The sequence below is a fragment of the Salmo trutta genome, chromosome 28 (assembly GCF_901001165.1).
Source record: "Salmo trutta chromosome 28, fSalTru1.1, whole genome shotgun sequence".
Lineage (NCBI taxonomy): Eukaryota > Metazoa > Chordata > Actinopteri > Salmoniformes > Salmonidae > Salmo > Salmo trutta.
Genome location: NC_042984.1, coordinates 5,541,003 through 5,566,969, shown reverse-complemented (window position 1 = coordinate 5,566,969; position 25,967 = coordinate 5,541,003). Strand labels below are relative to the sequence as shown.

The window sequence follows — 25,967 nt, the reverse complement described above, 5'->3', positions numbered from 1 at the left end:
ACGCATAAGTACCACAGACTGCTAGCTAACTAGTTAGGCTAACTACCTTGCTGGTTAGATAGCGCCTAACTACCTTGCTGGCTAGCTAGAGCTGAACTACTTTGCTGGCTAGCTAGAGCCGAACTACGTTGCTGGCTAGCTAGAGCCGAACTACCTTGCTGGCTAGCTAGAGCCGAACTACCTTGCTGGCTAGCTAGAGCCGAACTACCTTGCTGGCTAGCTAGAGCCGAACTACCTTGCTGGCTAGCTAGAGCCGAACTACCTTGCTGGCTAGCTAGAGCCGAACTACCTTGCTGGCTAGCTAGAGCCGAACTACCTTGCTGGCTAGCCAGCCAGCTAACATTAACTAAGTAAGTATGTGTGCAGGACAGAGCTCTTTGCTAAGTGAAGTGTACTTTGATACATATGTTGGTATTGATACAGTGATGGCCCAGATACAAGCGGTGTCCCAGAGACAAGCGCTAGTATTGATGCATGCGATAGTATTGACATCCGATGGTCTTGATACTGTGTCTATAGTTTCATACACCTTCTGTTGTGAGATTACTTGGATTTAAAAAACAATTAGTGAAACAAAGAAGAAAAAAACCTATAAGTTTGTTTCAGTGGGAAACTCTGAGGGCCCAGAATATTTGACACAATGTTGCAAGTTTGTACTAGCTTCATGCCAGGCCCAAGTTAACAGTTGATACAATGTTTCAGATTCCTTGCAGGCAGGCCATGTGAAGCCAATGTGATTTATAGGATATTTATCAGGATATATTCTACCTGCAGGCTGCAATGTTCTTATTTGTTGGCTTTATGTAGGCTATTTTTACATAGTTGGCAATAGATGTTACATTTTAGGTTTGTATCATTTCCATTTGGATGTGGATAGAATTTAGATTAACCACATGCCAATGATTTTGAGATACGAAGATGTTATTATTATTAATTAATTTAAACTGTTACTCAAAAAATTTGCATATGAACCATAACTGGCACGCAGATCGGTAGAAATGGTAAGTTAAATTAGCCTTCCACATGAAAGGTAGCCGACTCCTCGTGTAGCCTATTACCGGCAACTTCAGGACAGTAACGGCAGAATCAGCCAAAGCCAGCAGGAGTGGGAGGAGGATGGTCAGGTTGTTTATTATTCTGCTTCTGGTTATCTTGATCTCTGAATCCCTCTTGAGTCATGTGTCTTATTTCATCAAACAGTGTGCTTAAAGCATCAGACAAGCTAAATGCGTATAGTTGATTTTATTAAAACACATATGGTGTATCTATATATGAAACAAATACACGTTTCAAATTTTTGACCAAGAACAAACGACTTTTGGACGACCAAGATTTTGGGGGGGTCAGGGACAGCCCTAACATCCAGATGCACGTTGTCCATGTGGGCTCAGCTCTGACGGAAGTGAATCATGTGGGCTCAGCTCTGACGGAAGTGAATCATGTGGGCTCAGCTCTGACGGAAGTGAATCATGCGGGCTCAGATCTTATGATAGTGAATCATGCGGGCTCAGATCTTATGATAGTGAATCATGCGGGCTCAGATCTTATGATAGTGAATCATGTGGGCTCAGATCTTATGATAATGAATCATGCGGGCTCAGATCTTATGATAGTGAATCATGCGGGCTCAGATCTTATGATAGTGAATCATGCGGGCTCAGCTCTGACGGAAGTGAATCATGCGGGTTCAGCTCTGACGGAAGTGAATCATGCGGGCTCAGCTCTGACGGAAGGGAATCATACGGGTTCAGCTCTGACGGAAGTGAATCATACGGGTTCAGCTCTAACGGAAGTGAATCGTTCAGGCTCAGCTCTGACAGAAGTGAATCGTTCAGGCTCAGCTCTGACGGAAGTGAATCATGTGTTGATTTGCTTTAATTGAACATAATGGTTCAGTCTGATCTGAATAAACCATAAAGCCAGTACACACACACACACACACACACACACACACACACACACACACACACACACACACACACACACACACACACACACACACACACAGACACAGACAGACAGATGAAGGCCCACGTCATCTGAACCACGGCAGCTAATCGTAACAGATGAAGTCACTCGTCCTTCAGAAGGAATGGACCAGCTATGAATTCTCTATTATTTATGCAGGCTAGCTGAAGGCAGGCTAGTCGACCTGACATGGCCACGTTGAGATAATCAGAGAAATGAATGTGTAGGGGGTTCAGGGGCAGTTCTCTCCCCACACGCCAGACCACTCCACAGGCCAATCACAGGCCACTTATCAGCAGGCACGCTCTGCAGATAGCAGCCTGCAGCTGCATATCACTTTTTCCCCCGCTGCCCGAGGAGGTAGTCTGTGTAAGGTTGTAAGCCCTCCCCATTGTGTCCAAAGCTCAGCCAGTCACCTAGCCACCCATCAGTCAGTCAGCCAACCAGTCATTCATTCACCCATCATCAGTCAGTCAGCCAACCAGTCACCTAGCCACCCATCATCAGTCAGCCAACCAGTCATTCATCCACCCATCATCAGTCAGTACTTTGCCATTCAAGGACACTCCCTGCTCTGCTTCCTTCCTTCCCTCCCTCCCTTCCTTCCTTCCTTCCCTCCTTCCCTCTCAGCCCTTGTAAAGTGATGTGATTTCCATTTGGTCCTTTTCAGCCCCACAAACAGCCTTGAGGGACAGGTGTAAATGTACCCCTGACCTTGATGCTCAGACACACACACACACACACACACACACACACACACACACACACACACACACACACACACACACACGCTCTCACACGCTCTCACACACACACACACGCTCTCACACACACACACACACACACACACACACACACAGATACCCACACTGACACCGTCCCCATCTGCCCCGCTGCTCCCTCCTTAATAAATAATTCTGCTCCTCCTCCTTCTCTCCCCTTCTCCTCCTCCTCTCCTCCTTCTCCTCCTCTCCCCTCCTCTTCTCCCCTCCTCCTCCTCCTCTTCCCCCCCCTCTCTCCCCTTCTCCTCCTCTTCCCCCCCTCTCTCCCCTTCTCCTCCTCCTCTCCCCTTCTCCTCCTCCTCTCCCCTTCTCCTCCTCCTCTACCCTCCTCTCCCCTTCTCCTCCTCTACCCTTCTCCTCCTTCTCCTCTCCTCCTCCTCTCCCCTCTCCTCCTTCTCCTCTCCTCCTGCTCTCCCCTCTCCTTCTCCTCCCCTACTCCTTCTCCTCCTCTCCTCCCCCTACTCCTTCTCCTCTCCTCCTCCTCTCCCCTCTCCTTCTCCTCCCCTACTCCTCCTCCCCTCCTCCTCTCCCTTCTCCTCCCCTCCTCCTCCTCTCTCGTTCTCCCTTCCTCCTCCTCTCCCCTCCTCCTCTAACCCCCCAGGACCAGCCTCATTTTTCCTTGCTTCCTACTTTTCTTCCTTTTGAGATGTGAATAAAAGTGACAGCGAGGGCTGTGGAGATGACAGAATCAGCCTGTCTGCAGGGTCACTGGTCACCTCCCTTCTCCCCCTCTCTATCTCTCCCCCCTCTCTTTCTCCCCCTCTCTTTCTCCTCCCTCTCTCTCGCCCCTCCTCTCTCTTACTCTCCACCTCTGTCTGTCTTCCCCCTCTCCTTCCCTGCCGCTGCTGCCACATAGAACACAAGTCTAGTCTCTGCCACCTCTCATTTCACTGCTTCTTGAAATAGTCACATACATTCTCCCCACAATAATCTGAAATAGTCACATACATTCTCCCTGCAATAATCTGAAATAGTCACATACATTCTCCCTACAATAATCTGAAATAGTCACATACATTCTCCCTACAATAATCTGAAATAGTCACATACATTCTCCCCACAATAATCTGAAATAGTCACATACATTCTCCCCACAATAATCTGAAATAGTCACATACATTCTCCCCACAATAATCTGAAATAGTCACATACATTCTCCCCACAATAATCTGAAATAGTCACATACATTCTCCCTACAATAATCTGAAATAGTCACATACATTCTCCCCACAATAATCTGAAATAGTCACATACATTCTCCCCACAATAATCTGAAATAGTCACATACATTCTCCCCACAATAATCTGAAATAGTCACATACATTCTCCCCACAATAATCTGAAATAGTCACATACATTCTCCCCACAATAATCTGAAATAGTCACATACATTCTCCCCACAATAATCTGAAATAGTCACATACATTCTCCCCACAATAATCTGAAATAGTCACATACATTCTCCCTACAATAATCTGAAATAGTCACATACATTCTCCCTACAATAATCTGAAATAGTCACATACATTCTCCCCACAATAATCTGAAATAGTCACATACATTCTCCCCACAATAATCTGAAATAGTCACATACATTCTCCCCACAATAATCTGAAATAGTCACATACATTCTCCCCACAATAATCTGAAATAGTCACATACATTCTCCCCACAATAATCTGAAATAGTCACATACATTCTCCCCACAATAATCTGAAATAGTCACATACATTCTCCCTACAATAATCTGAAATAGTCACATACATTCTCCCCACAATAATCTGAAATAGTCACATACATTCTCCCCACAATAATCTGAAATAGTCACATACATTCTCCCCACAATAATCTGAAATAGTCACATACATTCTCCCCACAATAATCTGAAATAGTCACATACATTCTCCCTACAATAATCTGAAATAGTCACATACATTCTCCCTACAATAATCTGAAATAGTCACATACATTCTCCCTACAATAATCTGAAATAGTCACATACATTCTCCCTACAATAATCTGAAATAGTCACATACATTCTCCCCACAATAATCTGAAATAGTCACATACATTCTCCCTACAATAATCTGAAATAGTCACATACATTCTCCCCACAATAATCTGAAATAGTCACATACATTCTCCCCACAACAATCTGAAATAGTCACATACAGTGCATTAGGAAAGTATTCAGACCCCTTGACTTTTCCCACATTTTGTTATGTTACAGCCTTATTCTAAAATGGATTAAATACAACAAAAAACTCCATAATGACATTACAATACTCCATAATGACATTACAATACTCCATAATGACATCACAATACCCCATAATGACATCACAATACCCCATAATGACATCACAATACCCCATAATGACACAGCGAAAAAAGGTTTTTAGAAATGCCTTATTTACATAAGTATTCAGACCCTTTGCTATGAGACTTGAAATTGAGCTCAGGTGCATCCTGTTTCCATTGATCATCCTTGAGATGTTTCTACAACTTGATTGGAGTCCACCTGTGGTACATTCAATTGATTGGACATGATTTGGAAAGACACACACCTGTCTATATAAGGTCCCACAGTTGACAGTGCATGTCAGAGCAAAAACCAAGCCAAAGGAATTGTCCGTAGAGCTCCGAGACAGGAGTGTGTCGAGGCACAGATCTGGGGAACGTTACAAAAATGTTTTGTAGCATTGAAGGTCCCCAAGAACTGTGGCCTCCATCATTCATAAATGGAAGATGTTTGGAACCACCAAGACTCATCCTAGAGCTGGCCGCTCGGCCAAACTGAGCAATCAAGGGAGAAGGGCCTTGGTCAGGGAGGTGACCAAGAACCCGATGTTCACTCTGATAGAGCTCTAGAGTTCCTCTGTGGCAATGGAAGAAACTTCCAGAAGGACAACCATCTCTGCAGCACTTCACCAATCAGGCCTTTATGGTAGAGTGGCCAGACGGAAGCCGCTCCTCAGTAAAAGGCACATGGCAGCCCGCTTGCAGTTTGCCAAAAGGCACCTAAAGACTCTCAGGCTATGAGAAAAAAGATTCTCTGGTCTGATGAAACTAAGATTGAACTCTTTGGCCTGAATGCCAAGCGTCACATCTGGAGGAAACCTGGCACCATCCCTACGGTGAAGCATGGTGGTGTCAGCATCATGCTGTGGGGATGTTTTTCAGTGGCAGGGACTGGGAGACTAGTCAGGATCGATGAAAAGATGACGGAGCAAAGTACAGAGATCCTTGAAGAAAAACTGCTCCAGAGCACTCAGGACCTCAGACTGGGGCAAAGGTTCACCTTCCAACAGGACAACGACCCTAAGCACACAGCCAAGACAACACAGGAGTGGCTTCAGGACAAGTCTCTGAATGTCCTTGAGTGGCCCAGCCAGAGCCCAGACTTGAACCCGATAGATCATCTCTGGAGAGACCTGAAAATAGCTGTGCAGCGACGTTCCCCATCCAACCTGACAGAGCTTGAGAGGATCTGCAGAGAAGAATGGGAGAAACTCCGCAAATACAGGTGTGCCAAGCTTGTAGCGTCATACCCAAGAAGACTCAAGGCTGTAATCGCTGCCAAAGGTGCTTCAACAAAGTACTGAGTAAAGGGTCTGAATACTTATGCAAATGTGATATTTTTTAAAATATTTTTTTTATATGAGCAACTAAAATATTCTAAACCTGTTTTTGCATTTTCATTATGGGGTACTGCGTGTAGATTGAGGGTGGAAAACAATTTTATCAATTTTATAATATGTCTGTAACGTAAGAAGGATTTTTAAGCCTTGAGAGAATTGAGACAGTTATCTGACCTAGCCTCAGATAGCCCCCCCCACCCCATTGCGGGCGGCAGGTAGCCTTGCGGTTAAGAGCATTGGACCAGTAACCGAAAGGTCGTTTGTTCGAATCCCAGAGCCATCTAGGTGAAAAATTGGCCGATGTGCCCTTGAGCAAGGCACTTAACCCTAATTTCTCCTGTAAGTCGCTCCTACCCCCCCACATCCCCAACCACTCATCTGACTCCCCCACATCCCCCACCACTCATCTGACCCCCCCACATCCCCCACCACTCATCTGACCCCCCCCACATCCCCAACCACTCATCTGACCCCCCCACATCCCCCACCACTCATCTGACCCCCCCCCACGACCCCCCCCCCACATCCCCACCACTCATCTGACCCCCCCCCCACATCCCCCCACTCATCTGACCCCCCCCCCCACATCCCCCACCACTCATCTGACCCCCCCCCCCCCCATCCCCCACCACTCATCTGAAGTTATTATTCAGCCAAACATTCAAACCTGAAATAAGCTGCTAATGAAGTCTTTTGGCCAACAGGAGGAGCTCTATCTGTGTGTGTGATGTATGATCGCGGTGGGCAGTAGGGTCTATTCATCAACCATGCTAAGGCTCATCTCTCTGGCTCTGTCAAAGCCATGAGGGGACGGGGTGTGAATAGGAGAGGGGAGAGGAGGTGAAGAGGGGGGAGGAGGTGAAGAGGGGGGAGAGGAGAAGGGGAAGAGGAGGGGAGAGAAGGGGAAGGGGAGGTGAAAAGGAAAGAGGAGGTGAAGAGGGGGGAGAGGGGAAGAGGAGGTGAGGGAAGAGGGAGGAGAGGTGAAGAGGTGAGAAGGAAAGAGGAGGTGAAGGGGAAGAGGAGGGGAAGTGGGAAGAGGAGGGGTGAGGAGGGGAAGGGGGAGGAGGTGAAGCGGAGGTGAAGAGGGGTGAGGAGGGGAAGAGGGAAGAGGAGGGGAAGGAGAAGAGGGGAGGGAAGAGGAGGGAAAAGGTGAAGAGGGGAGGGGAGGTGAAGAGAGGAGGTGAAGAGGGAAGAGGTGAGGAGGAAAGAGGGAAGAGGAGGTGAAGAGGGAGAAGGGAAGAGGTGAAGATGAGGTGGGGGAGAGGAGGTGAGGGGGAAGAGGTGAAGAGGGAAGAGGTGAGGGGGAAAGAGGGAAGAGGTAAAGATGAGGTGGGGGGGAGAGGAGGTGAGGGGGAAGAGGTGAAGAGGGAAGAGGTGAGGGGGAAAGAGGGAAGAGGAGGTGAAGAGGGAGAAGGGAAGAGGTGAAGATGAGGTGAAGAGGAGAGGTGAAGTGGGGGAGGGTAGGTGCAGAGGGAGGGCGAGGTGCAGAGGGAGGGCGAGGTGCAGAGGGAAGAGGAGGTGCAGAGGGAGGGCGAGGTGCAGAGGGAAGAGGAGGTGCAGAGGGAAGAGGAGGTGCAGAGGGAAGAGGAGGTGCAGAGGGAGGGCGAGGTGCAGAGGGAGGGCGAGGTGCAGAGGGAAGAGGAGGTGCAGAGGGAAGAGGAGGTGCAGAGGGAAGAGGAGGTGCAGAGGGAGGGCGAGGTGCAGAGGGAAGAGGAGGTGCAGAGGGAAGAGGAGGTGCAGAGGGAAGAGGAGGTGCAGAGGGAGGGCGAGGTGCAGAGGGAAGAGGAGGTGCAGAGGGAGGGCGAGGTGCAGAGGGAGGGCGAGGTGCAGAGGGAAGAGGAGGTGCAGAGGGAAGAGGAGGTGCAGAGGGAAGAGGAGGTGCAGAGGGAAGAGGAGGTGCAGAGGGAGGGCGAGGTGCAGAGGGAAGAGGAGGTGCAGAGGGAGGGCGAGGTGCAGAGGGAAGAGGAGGTGCAGAGGGAAGAGGAGGTGCAGAGGGAAGAGGAGGTGCAGAGGGAAGAGGAGGTGCAGAGGGAAGAGGAGGTGCAGAGGGAAGAGGAGGTGCAGAGGGAGGGCGAGGTGCAGAGGGAGGGCGAGGTGCAGAGGGAAGAGGAGGTGCAGAGGGAGGGCGAGGTGCAGAGGGAAGAGGAGGTGCAGAGGGAGGGCGAGGTGCAGAGGGAAGAGGAGGTGCAGAGGGAGGGGGAGGTGCAGAGGGAAGAGGAGGTGCAGAGGGAGGGCGAGGTGCAGAGGGAAGAGGAGGTGCAGAGGGAAGAGGAGGTGCAGAGGGAGGGCGAGGTGCAGAGGGAAGAGGAGGTGCAGAGGGAAGGGGAGGTGCAGAGGGAGGGGGAGGTGCAGAGGGAAGAGGAGGTGCAGAGGGAAGAGGAGGTGCAGAGGGAGGGGGAGGTGCAGAGGGAAGAGGAGGTGCAGAGGAGAGGTGCAGAGGAGAGGTGAAGATGGAAGCCTGCTACTGGAACGGCCCCCCAGTGGTGGGATCACAGTCTAGCTACCTAACCACCCAGACACACACACAACTCTTGTTGGCCACCCACAGAGTTTGGCAGTGTTTTCATACGGTGCCTGCATGGCTTTTCTAACGTTATTCTATAACTGTTTACTCAGGAAGGGTGTGAATGTCCTGACACCTTTTTGTTTCAGTAGAAAGTAGTATGAGAGAAACGTTTCCGTACTAAACTAGTAGTTAGCGCAGTACAAAAAAATATGTTAACATTTTGTAACATGAAAATATACCCAGCTTTAATATGTTGAGTAACGGTGTTTGTTTGTTTGTTTGTTTACAGCGTAGCTGAACAGCGGTTGTTCGAGTGTGTAGTTCCACTAGCAGTACGTTAAACATGTTACATGAATGATTCTAATTTCCACTCAAATGTGACGAACTGACTCGATTGTAAGCAAAGTTGAACTGAGGTTAGATGTTGTTGTGTCACAATGGAGAGGATGTGGGGTGTCTTGCATCTGTCACTGTGGTTTTCCTTCACACACACACACACACACACACACACCATCTGTCTTAAAGCCTGTGGTGATTTCCCCTCCACGTGGCTTGCCCCATAAGAATCTGATCCTCACATTTCATAATAAGTTTGATGCGTAAAGCAGAGTGTAATGTTTCATAGGTTATTATTGTTCATGAACGTTTGATGTTGCTGATTAAACTGTAGTTGTTCCCAGGTGGTTTTAGTGGATAGTGGAAGGGTTGTTTTTAAACCCTGGATCAGGTGTTACTGCCTCCACATTGTGCATGTTGTCTCTGTGTGTACTTTCAGTCGGCATGCAGCTAAACCATTCTACTTGGCCACGTGTTCTATTTGGTGGTAAAACAAAAAGAGAAGACGTTTAAGATGAATTATTAAAAGTCTTTGTTAGCGTACCGTAGCCTTATGGCCTGCTATCATAATGATAGCATCCCAAATGGCACCTTGTTCCCTATGAAGTGCACTACTGTTGACCAGAGCCCTGTGGGCTCTAATCAAAGGTAGTGCACTATAAAAAATAAAAAAAAAAGTGCCATTTTGGGACACATCTTACCCACGTTTTACAGCTTCTAACAATCAGCCCTGGAGCAGGAAGTACCAACACATTACAATAACATTTACAGCTTTTTGCTCTCCCTCACCACCTCTAACACCCTGTAGAGTGTACTGTTAGATACAACAGAGAGAAAACGAGTACTGTTAGACACAGAGAGAAAACAAGTACTGTTAGATACAACAGAGAGAAAACAAGTACTGTTAGATACAACAGAGAGAAAACAAGTACTGTTAGATACAACAGAGAGAAAACAAGTACTGTTAGACACAACAGAGAGAAAACAAGTACTGTTAGACACAACAGAGAGAAAACAAGTACTGTTAGATACAGAGAGAAAAACAAGTACTGTTAGACACAGAGAAAACAAGTACTGTTAGACACAACAGAGAAAACAAGTATTGTTAGACACAACAGAGAGAAAACATGTACTGCTAGACACAACAGAGAGAAAACAAGTACTGTTAGACACAGAGAAAACAAGTACTGTTAGACACAGAGAGAAAACAAGTACTGTTAGACACAACAGAGAGAAAAACAAGTACTGTTAGATGCAACAGAGAGAAAACAAGTACTGTTAGACACAGAGAGAAAACAAGTACTGTTAGACACAACAGAGAGAAAACAAGTACTGTTAGACACAACAGAGAGAAAACAAGTACTGTTAGACACAACAGAGAGAAAACAAGTACTGTTAGACACAGAGAAAACAAGTACTGTTAGACACAACAGAGAGAAAACAAGTACTGTTAGATACAACAGAGAGGAAACAAGTACTGTTAGATACAGAGAGAAAAACAAGTACTGTTAGACACAGAGAAAACAAGTACTGTTAGACACAACAGAGAAAACAAGTATTGTTAGACACAACAGAGAGAAAACAAGTACTGCTAGACACAACAGAGAGAAAACAAGTACTGCTAGACACAACAGAGAGAAAACAAGTACTGTTAGACACAACAGAGAGAAAACAAGTACTGTTAGACACAGAGAAAACAAGTACTGTTAGACACAACAGAGAGAAAACAAGTACTGTTAGATACAACAGAGAGGAAACAAGTACTGTTAGACACAACAGAGAGAAAACAAGTACTGTTAGAAACAGAGAGAAAACAAGTACTGTTAGACACAGAGAGAAAACAAGTACTGTTAGACACAGAGAGAAAACAAGTACTGTTAGACACAGAGAGAAAACAAGTACTGTTAGATACAACAGAGAGGAAACAAGTACTGTTAGACACAACAGAGAGAAAACAAGTACTGTTAGACACAGAGAGAAAACAAGTACTGTTAGACACAACAGAGAGAAAAACAAGTACTGTTAGATACAACAGAGAGAAAACAAGTACTGTTAGACACAACAGAGAGGAAACAAGTACTGTTAGACACAACAGAGAGGAAACAAGTACTGTTAGACACAGAGAAAACAAGTACTGTTAGACACAGAGAAAACAAGTACTGTTAGACACAGAGAGAAAACAAGTACTGTTAGATACAGAGAAAACAAGTACTGTTAGACACAACAGAGAGGAAACAAGTACTGTTAGATACAACAGAGAGAAAACAAGTACTGTTAGACACAGAGAAAACAAGTACTGTTAGACACAGAGAAAACAAGTACTGTTAGATACAACAGAGGGGGAAAGTGCCAGCCTCTCTGAAACACTCTGACAGAGAGAAGTCTGTTTTTTCAGCACACATAGTGGCTGGTGATTTGGTAGCTAGCCTTCATCCACTCTCCTTCCCCATTCCTCTTTTCCTCCCTCCCTCTTCCTCTGCCCCTCCTCCCCCACTGTGTTGCCTAACAACAGTGGGCTGGAGCTATAGGAGCAGGGGGAGGGAGCACAGGCAGAGAGAGAGAAGAGGGGGGAGGGAGGGAGCACAGGCAGAGAGAGAGAAGAGGGAGGGAGGGAGCAGGCGGAGGTAGAAGAGGGAGGGAGCAGGCGGAGGTAGAAGAGGGAGGGAGCAGGCGGAGGTAGAAGAGGGAGGGAGGGAGCAGGCGGAGGTAGAAGAGGGAGGGAGGGAGCAGGCGGAGAAGAGGGAGGGAGCTGGCAGAGAGAGAGAGGGGGAGAAGAGGGAGGGAGCAGGCAGAGAGAGGGAGAAGAGGGAGGGAGGGAGCAGGTAGAGAGAGGGAGGGAGCAGGTAGAGAGGGAGAAGAGGGAGGGAGGGAGAAGAGAAGGAGAGAGAGTGAGGGAGCCAAGAGAGAAGAGGGAGGGAGAGCGGTCGCAGAGGCAGAGCAGAGAGATTGGTAGACCAGATTGGTGTATGATTTATTAGCTGGGGCTGGAGAGGTAAGGAGAGAGGGAATGAAGGAGGGAGAGAGATAAAGGGAGAGAGAAGAGATCCCTGGCAGCAGCTGAAATTGAGCCTTAAACTGGAGCCCATATGTAGAGGGAAAGGAGGGAGGGAGAAAGAGAGAAGGAAAGGAAGGAGTGGTGGGAGGGAGGATGAGAGGATTGTGTGCAGTACGTACACAGTCGGGCCCCTGAACAGCCCAACCAACTGACCAAAAGTATTCAGACCCCTTGACTTTTTCCACGTTTTGTTACGTCACAGCCTTATTCTAAAATTGTTTTTTTTGTTGTTGTTTTTTTTCTTATCAATCTACACACAATACCCCATAATGACACAACAAAAACAGGTTTTTAGAAATTAAAAACGACCACATTTACATAAATATTCAGACCTTTTACTCAATACTTTGTTGAAGCACCTTTGGCAGCGATTACAGCCTCAAGTCTTCTTGGGTATTTATTTATTTCACCTTTATTTAACCAGGTAGGCTAGTTGAGAACAAGTTACAATTGCGACCTGGCCAAGATAAAGCAAAGCAGTTCGACACATACAACAACACAGAGTTACACATGGAGTAAAACAATAATACAGTAGAAAAATAAGTCTATATACAATGTGAGCAAATGAGGTGAGATAAGGGAGGTAAAGGCAAAAAAGGCCACGGTGGCGAAGTAAATACAATATAGCAAGTAAAACACTGGAACGGTAGATTTGCAGTGGAAGAAAGTGCAAAGTAGAAATAATGGGGTGCAAAGGAGCAAAATAAATAAATAAATACAGTAGGGGAAGAGGTAGTTGGGCTAAATTATAGATGGGCTATGTACAGGTGCAGTGATCTGTGAGCTGCTCTGACAGCTGGTGCTTAAAGCTAGTGAGGGAGATAAGTGTTTCCAGTTTCAGAGATTTTTGTAGTTTGTTCCAGTCATTGGCAGCAGAGAACTGGAAGGAGAGACGGCCAAAGGAGGAGTTGGCTTTAGGGGTGACCAGAGAGATATACCTGCTGGAGCGCGTGCTACAGGTGGGTGCTGCTATGGTGACCAGTGAGCGGAGATAAGGGGGGACTTTACCTAGCAGGGTCTTGTAGATGACCTGGAGCCAGTGGGTTTGGCGACGAGTATGAAGCGAGGGCCAGCCAACGAGAGCGTACAGGTCGCAGTGGTGGGTAGTATATGGGGCTTTGGTGACAAAACGGATGGCACTGTGATAGACTGCATCCAGTTTGTTGAGTAGGGTATTGGAGGCTATTTTGTAGAGGATCGGTAGGATGGTCAGTTTTATGAGGGTATGTTTGGCAGCATTAGTGAAGGATGCTTTGTTGCGAAATAGGAAGCCAATTCTAGATTTAACTTTGGATTGGAGATGTTTGATGTGAGTCTGGAAGGAGAGTTTACAGTCTAACCAGACACCTAGGTATTTGTAGTTGTCCACTTATTCTAAGTCAGAGCCGTCCAGAGTAGTGATGCTGGACAGGTGGGCAGGTGCGGGTAGCGATCGGTTGAAGAGCATGCATTTAGTTTTACTTGTATTTAAGAGCAGTTGGAGGCCACGGAAGGAGAGTTGTATGGCATTGAAGCTCGTCTGGAGGGTTGTTAACACAGTGTCCAAAGAAGGGCCAGAAGTATACACAATGGTGTCGTCTGTGTAGAGGTGGATCAGAGAATCACCAGCAGCAAGAGCGACATCATTGATGTATACAGAGAAAAGAGTTGGCCCAAGAATTGAACCCTGTGGCACCCCCATAGAGACTGCCAGAGGCCCGGACAACAGGCCATACGATTTGACACATTGAACTCTATCAGAGAAGTAGTTGGTGAACCAGGCGAGGCAATAATTTGAGAAACTAAGGCTATTGAGTCTGCCGATGAGGATGTGGTGATTGACAGAGTCGAAAGCCTTGGCCAGGTCAATGAATACGGCAGCACAGTATTGTTTCTTATCGATGACGGTTACGATATCGTTTAGGACCTTGACCGTGGCTGAGGTGCACCCATGACCAGCTGTGAAACCAGGTTGCATAGCGGAGAAGGTGCGGTGGGATTCGAAATGGTCGGTAATCTGTTTGTTGACTTGGCTTTCGAAGACCTTAGAAAGGCAGGGTAGGATAGATATAGTTCTGTAGCAGTTTGGTTCAAGAGTGTCCCCCCCTTTGAAGAGGGAGATGACAGCAGCTGCTTTCCAAACTTTGGGAATCGAACACGAAAGAGAGGTTGAACAGGCTAGTAATAGGGGTTGCAACAATTTCGGCAGATCATTTTAGAAAGAAAGGGTCCAGATTGTCTAGCCCCGTTGATTTGTAGGGGTCCAGATTTTGCAGCTCTTTCAGAACATCAGCTGACTGTATTTGGGAGAAGGAGAAATGGGGAAGGCTTGGGCGAGTAGCTGTGAGGGGTGCAGTGCTGTTGACCGCGGTAGGGGTAGCCAGGTGGAAAGTAAGGCCAGCCGTAGAAAAATGCTTATTGAAATTCTCAATAATAGTGGATTTATCGGTGGTGACAGAGTTTCCTATCCTCAGTGCAATGACGCTACAAGCTTGGCACACCTGTATTTGGGGAGTTTCTCCCATTTCTTTTTTGCAGATCCTCTCAAGCTCTGTCAGGTTGGACAGGGAGCATCGCTACACAGCTATTTTCAGGTCTCTCCAGATATGTTAGGTCGGGTTCAGGTCTGGAGTCTGGCTGGGCCACTCAAGGACATTCAGAGACTTGTCCCGAAGCCACGCCTGCATTGTCTTGGCTGTGTGCTTAGGGTCGTTGTCCTGTTGGAAGGTGAACCTTCGCCCCAGTCTGAGTTCCTGAGCGCTCTGGAGCAGGTTTTCATCAAGGATCTCTCTGTACTTTGCTCCGTTCATCTTTCCCTTGTTCCTGACTAGTCTCCCAGTCCCTTCCGCTGAAAAACATCCCCACAACAGGATGCTGCCACCACCATGCTTCACCGTAGGGATGGTGCCAGGTTTCCTCCAGATGTGATGCTTGGCATTCAGCCCAAAGACTTAAATCTTGGTTACATCAGACCAGAGAATCTTGTTTCTCATGGTCAGAGTCCTTTAGGTGTCTTTTGGCAAACTCCAAGTGGGCTGTCATGTGCCTTTTACTTAGGAGTGGCTTCTGTCTGGCCACTCTACCATAAATGTCTGATTGGTGGTGCTGCAGAGATGGTTGTCCTTCTGGAAGTTTCTCCCATCTCCACAGAGGAACTCTGGAGCTCTGTCAGAGTGACCATTAGCTTGTTGGTCACCTCCCTGACCAAGGCCCTTCTTTCCCCGATTGCTCAGTTTGGCTGGGTGGCCAGCTCTAGGAAGAGTCTTGGTGGTTCCAAACTTCTTCCATTTAAGAATGATAGAGGCCACTGTGTTCTTGAGGACCTTCAATGCTGCAGAAATGTTTTGGTACCCTTCCCCAGATCTGTGGCTCGACACACTCCTGTCTTGGAGCTCTCCGGACAATTCCTTCGATCTCATGGCTTGGTTTTTGCTCTGACATGCACTGTCAACTGTGGGACCATATATATAGACAGGTGTGCGCCTTTCCAAATCATGTCCAATCAATTGAATTTACCACAGGTGGACTCCAATCAAATTGTAGAAACATCTCAAGGATGATCAATGGAAACATGATGTAGGGGTTAGGGATCAGAACAGAGACAGGAGGTGCGTGGCGATTGTTAATTGTTGTTAGTCAGTAATAGAGTAGCTCTTTACTGATGCTGCTTTACTGAAGCATTGACCTCTTAAATGTTAATCGGACTTAAGTTATAATTGAATTGTTCAATCAAGGTAATTCGCTTATATATCATCTTCTGTTGCACCAAATCACTTCACCTCAGTGCTGTCTGACAGCCCCGCTTCCCTGCTTTAATTCAGTCGGACACAAATGACTGGGGTATCAGGTTACATATCCACAGCCATTGGAGGCCCTTGGAGTCCCGCCTTAATGCTCATTCGCTGATCAGACTGTCTGTTAATTTGTGGCGGGAACGGTACATTTCTGGCACACAGGCTGTATAACGCTGTTAAACTATGAAGTCTACTGCAGCGATAGGAAGTAGTCGTTCTACGAAATACACACATCGATTTATATCGAATTTTTAAAAAACGACCATAATTTGAAGATGTGAAACAAAAACATACAAATCATAGTTAAATAATAAATACAAAAACAAGCAAATATTTTGAGCTTTCTAACAGAATAATGCATTACATCAAATCAAATTGTATTTGTCACATGCGCCAAATACAACGTGTCGACCTTAAAGGGAAATGCTTACTTACAAGCCCTTAACCAACAATGCAGTTTTAAGAAAAATACCAAAAAATATAAATAAATAAAAGTAACAAGTAATTAAATAGCAGCAGTAAAATAACAATAGCGAGGCTATATACAGGGGGTACCGGAACAGAGTCCGTGTTAGACGGGGTAATTGAGGTAATATGTACATGTAGGTAGCAGAGTGACTATGCATAGATGATAACAGAAACTAGCAGCAGCGTTGAGGGGAGGGGACAATGCAAATAGTCTGGGTAGCCATTTGATTAGATGTTCAAGAGTCTTATGGCTTGGGGGTAGAAGCTGTTTAGAAGCCTCTTGGACCTAGACTTGGTTCTCCGGTACCGCTTGCCGTGCGGTAGCAGAGATAACAGTCTATGACTAGGGTGGCTGGAGTCTTTGACAATTTTTAGGGCCTTCCTCCGACACCGAGTTCCTGGATGGCAAGAAGCTTGGCCTCAGTGATGTACTGTGCCGTGCGCACTACCCTCTGTAGTGCCTTGCGGTCAGAGGCCGAGCAGTTGCCATACCAGGCGGTGATGCAACCCGTCAGGATGCTCTCGATGGTGCAGCTGTAGAACCTTTTGAGGATCTGAGGACCCATGCCAAATCTTTTCAGTCTCCTGAGGGGGAATAGGTTTTGTCGTGCTTTCTCAGGACCGTTAGTAGGCTTTATATACAGTATTATAATAATATCCCAATTACTTTGAGCTTGACTTCATAGTGAAATCTAAGCCCTGATAGTCAATTCAACTGAAGAAGTCAAAAGGTTAAGTGACTCACCATGCATTGATTGTAGAGGTCGACCGATTAATCGGAATGGCCGATTTAATTAGGGCCGATTTTCACGTTTTAATAACAATCGGTAATCGGTATTTTTGGACACCGATTTCCCGATTTTATATATATTTTTTTTATTAAACAAAAATACAAAAATGTACACCTTCATTTAAGTAGGCAATTCAGTTAAGAACACATTCTTATTTTCAATGACGGCCTAGGAGCAGTGGGTTAACTGCCTTGTTCAGGAGCAGAACGACAGATTTTTACCTTGTCAGCTCGGGGATTCAATCTTGCAACCTTACGGTTAACTAGTCCAACGCTCTAACCACCTGCTTTACATTGCACTCCACGAGGAGCCTGCCTGTTACGCGAATGCAGTAAGAAGCCAAGGTAAGTTGCTAGCTAGCATTAAACTTATCTTATAAAAAACAATCATAATCACTAGTTAACTACACATGGTTGATGATATTACTAGTTTATCTAGCCTGTCCTGCGTTGCATATAATCGATGCGGTGCGCATTCGCGAAAAAGGACTGTCATTGCGCCAACGTGTACCTAACCATAAACATCAATGCCTTTCTTAAAATCAATACACAAGTATATATTTTTAAACCTGCATATTTAGTTAATATTGCCTGCTAACATGAATTTCTTTTAACTAGGGAAAATGTGTCACTTCTCTTGCAAACAGAGTCAGGGTATATGCAGCAGTTTGGGCCGCCTGGCTCGTTGCAAACTGTGAAGACTATTTCTTCCTAACAAAGACAGCCAACTTCGCCAAACGGGGGATGATTTAACAAAAGCGCATTTGCGAGAAAAGCACAATCGTTGCACGACTGTACCTAACCATAAACATCAATGCCTTTCTTAAAATCAATACACAGAAGTATATATTTTTAAACCTGCATATTTAGCTAAAAGAAATCCAGGTTAGCAGGCAATATTAACCAGGTGAAATTGTGTCACTTCTCTTGCGTTCATTGCACGCAGAGTCAGGGTATATGCAACATTTTGGGCCGCCTGGCTCGTTGCGAACTAATTTGCCAGAATTGTACATAATTATGACATAACATTGAAGGTTGTGCAATGTAACAGGAATATTTAGACTTAGGGATGCCACCCGTTAGATAAAATACAGAATGGTTCCGTATTTCACTGAAAGAATAAACATTTTGTTTTCGAGATAATAGTTTCCTGATTCGACCATATTAATGACCTAAGGTTCGTATTTCTGTGTGTTATTATGTTATAATTAAGTCTATGATTTGATAGAGCAGTCTGACTGAGCGGTGGTAGGCACCAGCAGGCTCGTAAGCATTCATTCAAATAGCACTTTCGTGCATTTTGCCAGCAGCTCTTCGCAATGCTTAAAGCATTGCGCTGTTTATGACTTCAAGCCTATCAACTCCCAAGATTAGGCTGGTGTAACCGATGTGAAATGGCTAGCTAGTTAGCAGGGTGCGCGCTAATAGCGTTTCAAACGTCACTCGCTCTGAGACTTGGAGTCGTTGTTCCCCTTGCTCTGCATGGGTAACGCTGCTTCGAGGGTGGCTGTTGTCGATGTGTTCCTGGTCGAGCCCAGGTAGGAGCGAGGAGAGGGACGGAAGCTATACTGTTACACTGGCAATACTAAAGTGCCTATAAGAACATCCAATAGTCAAAGGTATATGAAATACAAATCGTATAGAGAGAAATAGTCCTATAATAACTACAACCTAAAACTTCTTACCTGGGACTATTGAATGATGTTAAAAGGTACCACCAGCTTTCGTATGTTCTCATGTTCTGAGCAAGGAACTTAAACGTTAACTTTCTTACATGGCACATATTGCACTTTTACTTTCTTCTCCAACACTTTGTTTTTGCATTATTTAAACCAAATTGAACATGTTTAATTATGTATTTGAGACTAAATTGATTTTATTGATGTATTATATTAAGTTAAGTGTTTATTCAGTATTGTTCTAATTGTCATTATTACAAATAAAAAATGTTTTAAATCGGCAGCTGCTTTTTTGGTCCTCCAATAATTGGTATCGGCGTTGAAAAATCATAATCGGTCGACCTCTAATTGATTGTATGTAGAGAGGAGTGTGGAAGGGAGATAGCCATGTAGGCTAATTCATTAATCTATCTAGCAACATGATCATATTCAGAGTTAGCAATCTAGCAAAGTGTTTTTGAGTTCCCACTTTGTCAGGTGGTGAATAAAGCTGTCCAAAAAGAAATCTGATCATTCATAGGCCACCATTTTAGTTGTCTTACTTGACGCTGTTGATAGTCTCCATTAAGACAACTTGCATTCATCTTGGCTAGCGCACTGTAGACGTATTTATCTCTCTTTTTAAACTTTTCTTTTTAGACGTAAAATCATTTTTTTAAATGACAAGCCTACTTATAAAAATAATAATTCAATGCAATTTTAAAAGAATAGATTAATGTCTCACATTGCTAAAATATATCATACAGCTATTTATTACATAATTAATTAATAACCAAATGTAGCCTATTACCAGCTGAGTATAGAGAGAAAACATGTATTTATAAACTGCCAGTAAGAAAAACAAGTGAAAGTTAAACTTTAGAAGCGATATGCTACATTTAGATTTCTGTTTCTATATGTTCATGAAGGGACTTGTTTGATGTGTTGTCGCTGTGAACAACTGCAGAATTATAAGTAAGGTCTATGTAGTTAATCACTGCAGAATTATAAGGTCTATGTAGTTAATCACTGCAGAATTATAAGGTCTATGTAGTTAATCACTGCAGAATTATAAGGTCTATGTAGTTAATCACTGCAGAATTATAAGGTCTATGTAGTTAATCACTGCAGAATTATAAGGTCTATGTAGTTAATCACTGCAGAATTATAAGGTCTATGTAGTTAATCACTGCAGAATTATAAGGTCTATGTAGTTAATCACTGCAGAATTATAAGGTCTATGTAGTTAATCACTGCAGAATTATAAGTAAGGTCTATGTAGTTAATCACTGCAGAATTATAAGTAAGGTCTATGTAGTTAATCACTGCAGAATTATAAGGTCTATGTAGTTAATCACTGCAGAATTATAAGTAAGGTCTATGTAGTTAATCACTGCAGAATTATAAGTAAGGTCTATGTAGTTAATCACTGCAGAATTATAAGTAAGGTCTATGTAGTTAATCACTGCAGAATTATAAGGTCTATGTAGTTAATCACTGCAGCTTCTGCAGAAATGTCAATTATAGGTTGTTGTCTTTTACTTATTGCAATAAACTTCTTATTTTTCTGTAATAATGGCCACAGATTGGACCGTTTTTATATTTTGTAACTGCTGACTTCCTGTGTTGGGGGGGGGAAATAACCTGTTAGCTACATCTGTGAAATTCTCCTCCTTTCCCTGACCAGAGCAGAGCCAGAGCGTGTAAACAATCTGTGGTTACGTAACGCTGGTTACAGTGTACATGAAAACGGCCCGGTTTTCAAACACATACAGGATTCACAGGAAGTCCATGTCTGCTTTTACCTCTCACTTGTCTCCTTTTACTGTTGCCAACACCTTGCTTTACACACATTGTTCCTGCCTTCCTCCCTCTTGCTCACTCTCTCCTCCCTGCCGTGTGTGTGTGTGTGTGTGTGTGTGTGTGTGTGTGTGTGTGTGTGTGTGTGTGTGTGTGTGTGTGTGTGTGTGTGTGTGTGTGTGTGTGTGTGTGTGTGTGTGTGTGTGTGTTCGTGTTCACTCCAAGCCCCTGAGATGCTGTAGCTTCCTCTTAATGGCAGGCAGAAGGCAGTGGCTTTGAGGGTTGTAATAAAAACAGGGAAGGTTATGATTTGGAGCGGGTCAGTGTAGATACATGTACTGTGAAGGCTAGAGAACCCATAAAGCCAGCTTTAGCAGTCCTCACATCACAACAGGCTAGAGGGAGCTGAGTAGATGCTGCCAGAGTAGAAACCCGGGTCGTGCCAGAGTAGAAACCCGGGTCGTGCCAGAGTAGAAACCGATCCAGGTTTTCCAGGCGGCTGCAGACCAGAGGCTCTCTAGGGCTCCACTCCACTGGACTCCTGCGCCGCTCCAGGTTTTCCAGACGGCTGCAGACCAGAGGCTCTCTTGGGCTCCACTCCACTGGACTCCACTCCACTGAACTCCTGCGCCGCTCCAGGTTTTCCAGGCGGCTGCCGACCAGAGGCTCTCTAGCAGAAAGATCACATGTAAAGCTGTCCCCTTTGTAGTGGGAGAGCACAGAGTGACAAGCTATTTCTTGCTTATAAAAAAAGCCCATTTGTTCCTTCAGAGACCTTGTGGATTTGCCCCCCTGATTTTTCCTGTATTACCTGTGGCTTGCCGTAGAGATTTGTGGAGTGTTCTCCCCGGGACTTTAACGCGTTTTTCTCTGGACTTACTTGGTTGGAGAGAGATGTTGGCTGAGATTATTATCTGAAGAAAGGTACGGGAGTGGGGAGCAGGGCTTGCCTGCCTCTGAAAGCTGAAAGTAAATGTGTTGGTAGTCTGCTTCGCTGGCTGTGAATGTTTTCAGCCTCCCTCCCTCTGCTTTTTTATGGCTCCGCATCTCTTAAAGGAGAAGAAATACTGAAATACATTTAGGTTTGGCTTTTTAACCTATTTAATGTTCTATTCCTTTTCTCTTTTTACTGGTTTTGTTGTTGTGAGATGCTGAGGTTCCATGTTTCTCATTTTTATTTTTTATGTAAAAATCTAAAATGGTGGTTGTTGTGAAGTGGAGAAATTTGTCATGGGCTCTGTCATTTTCCTCCGTCCTGTCACTGTGGATTTGTCATTTTTTTAATTCTTTTTTTTCCATGTTCTTTATTTGCTCCGACGTGCAAGTGCATTATTATATAAGTGTTGTATTTTTTTCAGAGAAATATGGTCTGTGTATTTAGGAATGAATCGGTGGCGGTAAACACACAGTGTTAGGAAATGCTTTGCTGTTATACAGAAGTTATTGAAGTTGAGTTTTTTTGGGCTTTGAACTTTTGCTCTGTAAGACTCAGATATTATTCTCCCTGAATCTGACATTTCCTGTGTGATGTATGTAACAATAGATTTCCCTAGCTGCTCTTTTCAACCCACATGAAACAGCATAAGTATAATCTTGGTTTCTGTGTCTGCTTGAGTTAGTCATTTCCTCTGTATTGTGTCCTGACACAGCTGTGCTCTGTAGAAGCGGAGCGCTCAAACAGAGGCGACAGAGGTTTTTACAGATTACCATCAAACTCTCAAATCAACCACAGAACTAACAAAATAAAAACAATGTTTTGTTTTGGCCTGGAACCAGTGTAACGTAGTGTGTGGCTAGTTGCATTTTCTCTGCCTGTACAGTTATCATTGTTGCTGATTCTGATCTGTAAGGATGGCAGCTGATGGTTTGTCTTTCTTGCTTCTTTTTGTTTTTCTTCTTGTTTCAGAAGCGGTTCATTAAAGGGCTCAGACAGTACGGCAAGAACTTCTTCAAGATTCGTAAAGATCTGCTACCCAACAAGGAAACGGTAAATCACTTAGTTTTTTCCCTCTGGGGTTATATTTTAGACCGTGTCTCTGTTGAATCAATGTGTGTTTGTGTGTCACTGTACAAAGTTTCATTAGGATTCAGATTTAGAACATGTTTGTTTTGGTTGTAGCAGTAAAATAATAATTATCAAACATGAATTCAAAACATGGCTCAGATTAAATGTTGCAGTTTTACCCCCCCCCAAAAAAGTTGGCGTTATTATGGCATGACTTTAAGTGATCATCACATTAACAGTAAAATGACAGGAAGTATTATTTTGGGCTTGCGTGTGTTATATTTACCCCGAAGGTTTATTGATAAACAATAAGTGCATCCCTCTCATCCATCCATCCAGTCTGTTGCAATACTGTCAGATCTGCCTTGGGGCTCTCTCAAAACACCATACATGAGAGGAAATAGAGAGAAATATATAGATTTATTTTGTATTATTTATTTTTTATTTATTTGACTATTATTTTAACAAGTTCTCTTTTGCAAGGGAGCCCTGCATGTACACAATTTACTAAATATAATACAATATAATGCAAATATAAAATGACAAACTCAAGAAAAATAATCCCACTCCTCAGCAGAGGTTCTCAAACAACGTGTTGAACCACTGAGGCACCAGTTCTTACAATTGTCGGGAACTCTGTCCATAATTAGGAGATACTGGCCAACATTTGTCTTTATTGATAACCAATGTCACCATTAGAAATGAATCAACACAGTTTATCTTCAGAGCTGATAAACGTGTAGTGAAAATGTAGAGTTAATATGGGATACAGGTGTTTTCCACTACAGATTTTGTGATTAGTAGTTACTGGTGCCAAGTCTCTAGGCAGTTATGTTATGTCAAACAAAGTAACAGATCATTATGCACAGCGTGGGGAACCTTGCTAACTAGCTCACAGCGTGGAGAACCTTGCTAACTAGCTCACAGCGTGGAGAACCTTGCTAACTAGCTCACAGCGTGGAGAACCTTGCTAACTAGCTCACAGCGTGGAGAACCTTGCTAACTAGCTCACAGCGTGGGGAACCTTGCTAACTAGCTCACAGCGTGGGGAACCTTGCTAACTAGCTCACAGCGTGGGGAACCTTGCTAACTAGCTCACAGCGTGGGGAACCTTGCTAACTAGCTCACAGCGTGGGGAACCTTGCTAACTAGCTCACAGCGTGGGGAACCTTGCTAACTAGCTCACAGCGTGGGGAACCTTGCTAACTAGCTCACAGCGTGGGGAACCTTGCTAACTAGCTCACAGCGTGGGGAACCTTGCCAACTAGCTCACAGCGTGGGGAACCTTGCCAACTAGCTCACAGCGTGGGGAACCTTGCCAACTAGCTCACAGCGTGGGGAACCTTGCCAACTAGCTCACAGCGTGGGGAACCTTGCCAACTAGCTCACAGCGTGGGGAACCTTGCTAACTAGCTCACAGCGTGGGGAACCTTGCTAACTAGCTCACAGCGTGGGGAACCTTGCTAACTAGCTCACAGCGTGGGGAACCTTGCTAACTAGCTCACAGCGTGGGGAACCTTGCTAACTAGCTCACAGCGTGGGGAACCTTGCTAACTAGCTCACAGCGTGGGGAACCTTGCTAACTAGCTCACAGCGTGGGGAACCTTGCTAACTAGCTCACAGCGTGGGGAACCTTGCTAACTAGCTCACAGCGTGGGGAACCTTGCTAACTAGCTCACAGCGTGGGGAACCTTGCTAACTAGCTCACAGCGTGGGGAACCTTGCTAACCAGCTCACAACGTGGGGAATCGGCTACCTTGCTAACCAGCTCACAGCGTGGGGAATCGGCTACCTTGCTAACCAGCTCACAGCGTGGGGAATCGGCTACCTTGCTAGCCAGCTCACACACAAACAAGCTCTACATTGCTTTGTCTATATTCCTTAGCCAGGGGTAATTCGCTCTCTGAGTTCCTCTTTCTTCAACAGAACTGTGTGTGTGTGTGTGTGTGTGTGTGTGTGTGTGTGTGTGTGTGTGTGTGTGTGTGTGTGTGTGTTCAGTGAAAAACTATGACACGTGGGTAAGATCCGGAGAGTCCCAACAACCCTCTTGTGTTTACCTAGGAGCCATATTGGCTCTAATCAGGCAGGGAGGGCAGAAACGTGACTACTGGCATATGGAATCTAGCTATGCTCCACCCATACAATTAGCTCTCAGGTCATTACTGGAAAAGAGAATGTGTTCTCAATGTCTGTCTGCAGGTAGGTAGACAGGTAGCCTAGTGGTTAGAGCGTTGGGCCAGTAACCGAAAGTTTTAAAAAAAAAGGTAAAAAATCTGTCTGTGCCGTTGAGCAAGGCACTTAACCCGCCGTACTACTATTGCTGACCCTGTAAAACAACACATTTCATTGCACCTATCCGGCCGGCTTATGTGATAATAAAACAAATACTTTAAAAAAATATATTTTTATAAACTGTAAAAAAACTGAATCACAAAAGGAGGCGTACGTTTAGATCGAGCAGTCACCTGTAGTACCTTCAGAAAGTATTCAAATCCCTTGACCTTTTCCACATTTTGTTGTGTTATAGGCAGTATTTATAATGGATTATATTTAGATTTTGTGTCACTGGCCTACACAATGTCAAGGTGGACTTATGTTTATCTACATTTTTACAAATTAATAAAAAGCTAAAATGTCTTGAATCAATAAGTATTCAACTCTTTTGTTAGATTTGAGTAAAGATTTCCTTCACAAATCACATAAGTTACATGGACTCTGTGTGCAATAATAGTGTTTAACATGATTTTTGAATAACTACCTCATATCTGTACCCCACACATACAATTATCTGTTAGGTCCCTCAGTCGAGCAGTACTGGGCACCTATTGGTAGATGGCAAAAAATAAATAAGCAGACATTGAATATCCCTTTGAGCATGGTGAAGTTATTTATTACACTTTGAATGGTTTATCAATACACCCAGTCACTACAAAGATACAGGAATCCTTCCTAACTTAGTTGCCGGAGAGGAAGGAAACCACTCAGGGATTTCACCATGAGGCCAATGGTGACTTCAAAACAGTTAGAGTTTAATGGCTGTGATGGGAGAAAACTGAGGATGGATCAGAAACATTCTTGTTACACCACAATACTAACCTAATTGACAGAGTGAAAAGAAGGAAGCCTGTACAGATTAAAAAATATTCAAAAAAATGCATCCTGTTTGCAACAAGGCACTAAAGTAA

General features: G+C 44.7%; 1 protein-coding gene across 6 annotated transcripts in view; it reads left to right on the top strand.

The window, feature by feature from the left end:
- Nucleotides 1-25,967, top strand: part of rerea (arginine-glutamic acid dipeptide (RE) repeats a) — a 99,164-nt gene that overhangs the window by 19,961 nt on the left and 53,236 nt on the right. For all 6 annotated transcript variants that reach the window (XM_029718366.1, XM_029718369.1, XM_029718368.1 and 3 more), the window contains one exon: nucleotides 22,684-22,764. In XM_029718366.1, the coding sequence (XP_029574226.1) occupies nucleotides 22,684-22,764 (81 nt within the window). The remainder of the gene's footprint in view (nucleotides 1-22,683; nucleotides 22,765-25,967) is intronic.